Here is a 7361-nt window from a genome sequence, read left to right on the forward strand (position 1 = left end):
ATGATATGACTTGTGACTTTGAGCACGCTGTTGTATGCTTATAATGTCAACCTGTTCTGTCATCCCATACATATATACACTTATATACACTTTGCAATAACAATTCATTCTAGACACACCATTGTAAAGTGAAAATATTATAAATTGAGACCATAACTGTAAGGAAAGGTGTTGATTCTTTCAGAGGACCTCCAAAATGCAAGGAAACCTTATGACTACAAAAAAAAAGCCCATAACAAATACAAATATAGAATTGGTAATACAAATACACTACAATACATTATCTGAGACACCAGAAAAATGATGCACCATGCAGGGTTACTGTAATAATCTGCAGCTTTCCTTTGTACTATAATAACTGGTGACGGGTGCTTCTTCTCCGCTGTATACTGAACTACAAAGATGACAGCTCATGCAATCTGCTGTACAGTATGGTCTACTTTGTGTAAATGGTGTCCGGCTGTACCCATTATGCACCTTCATTAAGGGGCACACATATCCATAAATGCTTGGACTCCCACTGATCATTAGATCCAGTGTCCCCCGATACTACTCTAAACTCCGGGAAAAGCAAAGGAGAAGACTGATGATTCTGCCAGTCCTGTTTACGTTTTTGGGGAGGGACGGGAACATTGTTCCTAATGGACATCACCGGAGGATGCAGAATCAACAATCCTTTTCTACCTTTTACCCCAGATTTAGAAGAAAAACAGGTCTCACAGGTCCTGTCATTCATAGCATATCTCTGTCTGGAGAAAAAAAGGTTCAATCTCCAGAGACGACAAGCCTTCTTTACCATAACCGATACCAATTCCACTTCTGCCACACAAGAGAATTTCTAATACCCCACTGCTGTAACGCTGCAGTACCAATGAGAACGTCACTGGTTGACTGTTTGTTCCAGCCAAATGTGTTCACCTTAGTTCCTGAGTAAAGCCAAAATTGTGGCCCCATTGTAAAGTGAGTGCACCCTTGACCTAAAATGGTCAAATATGGCCCATTGTTAAGTGAAATCACCGGAAGTCTACTGTTACTGTATTGCAATTAACCATATGATTACCCACGGCAGGCCTCTCTGGAGTTACAAGGGTTAACACGTTTTCTTGAAATATTCCAGGGTCTGGTTCCCCATCTTGAAAATGTAGAATTTCTACCCTATGTCTTTTTTTCTATGCTCCTCTCTATCCAATAAGAGGCGACGCAGACTATATGTACAGTGTACACTGACAGTATGCTGTGTAAATAACCTGCATAGGAACGCTTCGCCTTTGTATATAAATAAATCAGAGGAGAAAAAAAGGTGAAAGATGCTGCTATTTGTTTCTCCTCCAGACCAGTCAGATCCTGCACATTAGCAGGAGGAATCCTGCACACAAAGATTGTGCGTTACATCACATTACAGGGCAGCGAGCAGGAAGCTCGCAGAAGACACAGGGCAAAGAGGAGAGCAGATGCAGCCTTTGTTATAATATTAGAACGGCATTGGCTGCCCGGGAAGATGACTATTGGTGATGGCGAGCCTGTCAGGAAAAAATAGTCTGCCATGGCTTCTCGGCAACCGACAAAGGCTTGAGGTGACACCAAGAATGAGATGAATTCAAAAGAGAGAAAAACATCTTTCCAGGCGAGCGTCACAAGGAGGAGACAAAGGAAGGAGCAGGATGGAGAGCACAACTGTCAGCCACAGTGGCCGCCGATAACCTGAATATCTCTCCATATCAATGACTGGTCACATTCACTAATTACGGACGAGGCTGCCAATGCATTTCTAGAAGTGACATTTCATTTTTCATTCTGGGAATTTCAGCTCTTGTGAGTAAACCTACATTGTGATCAGTGATAAGATATTCACTTTATTCCATGTATTGCCCTCCTGGGCGGTTTAATAATATAATTCATGTACGGCTGCCTGACGTGTGGGGTCGTGGCAGGTGTATCGAAATAACCATAGCATGGCCTTTATGGCATGACATGTATGTGATTAGATACGGGGAGTTCGCAAGACCTTGAACCAAAATTCTCAACGAAATGACATTGAATTGGAATAAAGGTCCCGCAATCCAGATTATAATTTTGTAGAATATTTATTTTGCGCCACTATATGACACATGACTATAGATGCACACCGGAGCAATGACTGTTTCCAGTAAGTTGCAGCATCTGTGCGTCTCACTGCAACTTTGACACAACTTGTATCAGTTGCATTTAAAGGAATAGGGACCAATGAGCGACTTAACCCATTTTCTTTCATTGAAATGCGACTCACGAGGAGAAAAATCGCACAACTATGAGTCGTATTTAGTGACTTAGGCCTTATTCACACGTGCGTGTCCAATTTAGACCGTATTTGACTGTTCGTGTTGCGTCACTGTGGTTTCCGTGTGTCATCCGTTTTTCTCATCCGTGTTTCTCTGTGAGAACTTCCTGGTTTTACTTTTTTTTTTTCCTCTGCATTTCTTAAGCAACTGATGCGTGAAAAACCCACAGAATACAGATGTCGTCCATGTGCTGTCTGTTTTTCACGCACCCATAGGCCTCAATGAGCGGGTCTGATCCGCAAAAACGGACAAGTTTCACACAACGGACAAACGCTGTGTGAAAAAACACGGACGTGTGAATAACCTCATTGAATTGCATTGTTCAGTGTTCTGTCAAGGTATTCAAATGGATGTGAAATATGTTTGTGTGAATAAGGCCTAAGAGATGTGACCCACCTGTGCCCAAAATGGCATTACCAAAGTCACCTGGCTGCGGCTTATAAATCATAAGTAAATATGTTTGCGCTATATCGATTATAATGCTTTTTTTTTTGTTTGTTTTAGAGAGTGCAAACTGATATAAAAGGTTTTTGCCACTTGATAAAGGGAAGAAGTGAGCATGGCATAGGGACCCTGGCACGAAGACAAGTATGGCAGTGAACCAGGCCAGTAGCTCGGACCTCACCACTACCTATGAGGAGTACGAGTGTAAGATCTGCTACAATTACTTTGATCTGGACAGGAGGGCCCCGAAGCTCCTGGAGTGTTTGCACACTTTCTGCCAGGAGTGTCTGAGCACACTGCACCACAGGGAGGACCGGCCATGGCGCCTCTCCTGCCCAATATGTCGACACCGGACCGTCGTTCCGGACTCCAGGGTGGAAGCTTTGCCTGTTAACACCAAGGTTGCCGAAGCCTTCCCTATGTATGTGCGGCAGGATGATCCCTTCCCCCAGGACATCCTTCCCCCCATCACCTATCATCATCATCATCAGCCTCCTCTTATGCAGCGTGAGCTGCAATACCACCACGGCACGGCAGGTGGCGCTGTGCTTCATGCAGCTGCCGAATATCGCTACGCGTTACAGTCGGGACAGGATGCAGCTTTAGCGGCTGCTGCTGCTGCAGCTAACAGAGGCCGGGGATCTTTTTCGGCCTTGAACCAACCACAGCCAGCGACTGCTCCATCGCCTAGGAGAGGCTATGAGAGATGCCAGAGCTGCAAAAGAGCCGTGCTGACTGCAGGCTGCGTGTGCGTGGTGTTTTCTTTTATAGCCATGGTGGTTCTGTTGTTTGCCGGCCTGGTATTTGTGAACAGATACAGCGGGGCCCCTGCGCCTTCCCCTGCGGGACCTATATGCTTATCAGTAGCCAGTGTGCTGGCCCTCTTCTCAGTGGTGGTCACTTGGGTGATTTGTTGGTTAAAGTACAGGCCGGACCCGATAGAGGGGAGCAGGGGGGCGTCAAGCCGGAGAGACGCCTAAAATACGGATGATCCCCTCAATGTGAACCGTGTATTGACAAAAAAAAATATTTTAACCCTGCGGTGACTATATACACAAAGATTTGACCAAACGTTCCAAAAATCAGATCACTCGGATATAACGTGTAGTATTATTATTAATAAATAGCCATAATACCTAGTGACTTGTCAGACATGGAGTAGATTATAGACAGTATGGACAGAGCACTTATTGGTCTGACCGCTCATTATCTGCTAAATTATCACTATATCTACGGCCACTTAAGGTCGGGTTCCTTCGGGTCGGATACGCTGCGTAAAAACCGCGCAGCGTATCTGACCTGGAACCTGCAGCCCCTTCTGTCCGAACAACCGCACCACATTGTGGTGCATTTATTCTAACCGAATTTCCACTGCGGAAAAAAAACTCATACTTACCCCCTCGTCTTCTCTGCGCATAGTCCGGCCTCTTACGATGACGTTGCAGGCCATGTGACGCTGCAGTCTGTGATTGGCTGCAGCGATCACATGGGAGGAAACGTCATCCCATGAGGCCGGAATGCAGGAATAAGGAGGGTGTTCTGGGTAAGTATTTACGCTGCGATTACACCGCAAAAGTCGCAACACTTGGCTTTGTGTTGCGGGTTTAGCATCTCCATTGAATTCAATGGTGAAAACCCGCAACAGAATATCAACAAAGATGCAGCACAAATTGACAATCTGCGGAATTACATTCCGCACCGCAGGTCAATTTATTAACGTTTATTCTGCGTATTTTTTACTTGCAGCGTGGGCAAGAGATTTTCAAAGTCTCATCCACTTTGCTGCTACTGTAAATGCTGCGTAATTTCCGCACACACATCCGTTGCGGAAATTCCGCAGCGTTTACGCTACGAGGGAACCCGGCCGTAAAGGGGTTGTCCTAGAATCGTCAATTATCCCATATCCATAGGATAGTTGATAATTGTCTGATCAATGGGACCCCTACCAATCCCAAGAGCAGGGGTCCCGAACCCCCAGATCCTCCTCACTGCACACCCCGCAGTGAGGAGGACATTGAATGGAGCGGCGGTCGAGCATGTGCCTACCTCTCCAATCAATGTCTATGGGATTGACGAAAACACCCGAGCGCTGGACACGGCTGTTTCCGTCATTCCCGTAGACTTTAAATACAGAGGCAGCACACATGCTCAACCACTGAGGGTTATCTGGGGGTTCAGGACTCCTGCTCTTGTGATTGGTAGGGGTCCCAGTGATCACCTATCCCGTGAATAAGTGATAATTGACGATTCTGGGACAACCCCTTTAAAGAAGATTTCCGCAAAAACAAAAATGTCCATCTATTATTGAAGTAGAAGTTAAGCGGCGGCCAAGTTTGGTAATTATGTTTATTTTACTTACAGAGATATTGTCATTTTTCTATTCTGTTGTGGTGACATTTTATTAAATGTGACAACAATAAGTGCCACCATATTTGCTGTTACCTTTGAATTACCTTATGTCACTAAATGGCAGTATTACCATCAGTTTCTAGGAAACGAATGCAAAAGTGACAATTAATATGACCAAACAGTAATATCACCCTATGTGCCATTGTCCGGATCCTCAAACAGACTATGGCACATTGGGTGAAATCACTTTGTATGATCAAAAGTGTATTTTGACATATCTCTTTTCTATGAATGAAATATATTTTGCTAAAACGAAAAACGACTTAAAATTCAGTCTCATGCTTTCCTTTATGAAGCGTCTCTTATAGCACGTTACACCCATATGCCTATTCAATAGGGTCCACAACGCACATAGCACAAGCCAATGTGACCGCCAGCACTGAATAGCAAAATGCTCAAATCTCTGTGCGTAAATGCGACATAATTACCAAACTTTGGCTACTGCTTAGGCCCCATGCACACAACCGTAAAAAACCTCCGTTTTTGCGGACCGCAATTGCGGTCCGCAAAAATGGACCCATTCACTTTCATTGAACGCGGACACCTTTCCGTAGCACTACGGAAGGGTGTCCGTGCCGTGGAAATGTTCCGGGAATTATGGAACATGTCCGTTCTTTTTCATTTTGCGGGCCGTGCTCCCATACTTTGTATGGGAGCACGGCCCGAAAATGCGGCTGTCAGTTGGCTGCCGGCCGTGCCCGCAATTGTGGGCACGGTCGTGTGCATGGGGCCTTAATTTCTGATTTACTAACATATACAGCAACTGTTACATTCTGGGAGGAAATCCTCTACCTATCTAACTGAAAAGAAGCGGACTGGTCTTACTACAAATAGCCCAAGGCTCTGCAGATCCGGTCCAAAATGGTAAAACGATGGACACTATGACGGAAACCCAACGGAACCCATTAAAGTCAATGGGTTCCAGTTTTTCCATTGTTCTGCTCTTATGAGGGAGGAGAACAATAAAAACCCATAATGCAGGTGTGAAACCAGCCTAAGGACTGATAGTTATATACCTGCCTCAATAGGGGAGTATAAGGTCCTGGCATCTGGATGTATCCAAGAGAGATCAGTCAGTTTAGCCTTGTGGGTGTAGGCACCGTAGCTAAACAACTTCTTAAAGACAAATTTATCAAAGGTGTTGTAAGGAAAACTTTTTTTGTAAGTGAAAAATAAGGTTTAAATTGTGCCAAATTGTAAAAAAATGGCGCACACTAAATAATACATAGTGCATCACATGGCATAGCAGTCACACGTACACCACCCAATGACTGTCATACACATGCGGACATGCAAAAGTGTTGCTTTATGTAGGCAAAGGACATATCCTAAGCCGCCGGTGGGAAAGGCTTTCCAGATCTCAGGACAGGATCCGATCCCGGCCTTGGCTGTAGATATTCAGCTCCCATGGGACACTCATTCATATTGACCATGTATATGTTGGAACATTTGTGTAATGGATGGTAAATGTTTGTGTCTAAGGCCAACTTTACCTAGTCTGACCAGTTAGCAATATTAAGAAATGATAAATCCAGGATAAATCCATAAAAATAGAATTTTATACAGGTCACCAATATTTCTGTGTTTCAATACCTTGGCGTACAGCTCCTAGGGACGCGGTTTACTATTAATACTTTATTTTACTTTTGGATTTAACTTTTGTGCCATGAACAAACATTCAAGTAAAATGTATTTGTGAATGTATATAAAATGTATTGTAATTTGTAGTTTAAGTTTATTTTTTATTTAATGAACATATGTAGTTAGTGAAGCTGCCTGGGGAAACTGGACATACCTATATAAAGGACATCTCAATGTGTTTAATGGGTTTTGGATGAATACATTTTAGGACACGTCAATCAGACTTTAAAAATGTTATAACTTTGTTTTACTTTTGAGTTTCGGAGGAACCCCATGTAAACACAGGAAGGACATGCAAACTCCATACAGATGTTGCCCCTAGAAGTGCCATATAACCTACGTATGAACCTACGATCATACAGGACCACATCTTATTTTATCAAATCAAAATCATTATTATTCCAGTACTGAAAAAAAATACATAAATTTAAAGGGTAACTAAACGTTTGACAAACTGATGACATGTTATAGTGACATGTCAGAAGTTTTGATTAGTGGGGGTCTGAGGTCTGAGACCCCCACCGATCGGAAAAACAAAGCGGCAGAAGT

General features: G+C 43.7%; 1 protein-coding gene across 1 annotated transcript; it reads left to right on the forward strand.

The window, feature by feature from the left end:
- Positions 1-1228: 1228 nt before the first annotated feature.
- RNF228 (ring finger protein 228) lies at positions 1229-3878 on the forward strand. The gene is made up of 2 exons (XM_075861423.1): positions 1229-1812; positions 2823-3878. Exon 2 carries the CDS (start codon positions 2909-2911, stop codon positions 3740-3742), a length of 834 nt encoding a protein of 277 aa, XP_075717538.1. The 5' UTR covers positions 1229-1812; positions 2823-2908; the 3' UTR covers positions 3743-3878.
- Positions 3879-7361: the final 3483 nt, after the last annotated feature.

Source organism: Rhinoderma darwinii, chromosome 4 (assembly GCF_050947455.1).
Source record: "Rhinoderma darwinii isolate aRhiDar2 chromosome 4, aRhiDar2.hap1, whole genome shotgun sequence".
Classification (NCBI taxonomy): Eukaryota; Metazoa; Chordata; class Amphibia; order Anura; family Rhinodermatidae; genus Rhinoderma; species Rhinoderma darwinii.

Excerpts from the sequence above, each read along its gene's own strand:
- RNF228 (XM_075861423.1), top strand. The coding sequence starts at position 2,909 with ATGGCAGTGAACCAGGCCAGTAGCTCGGACCTCACCACTACCTATGAG.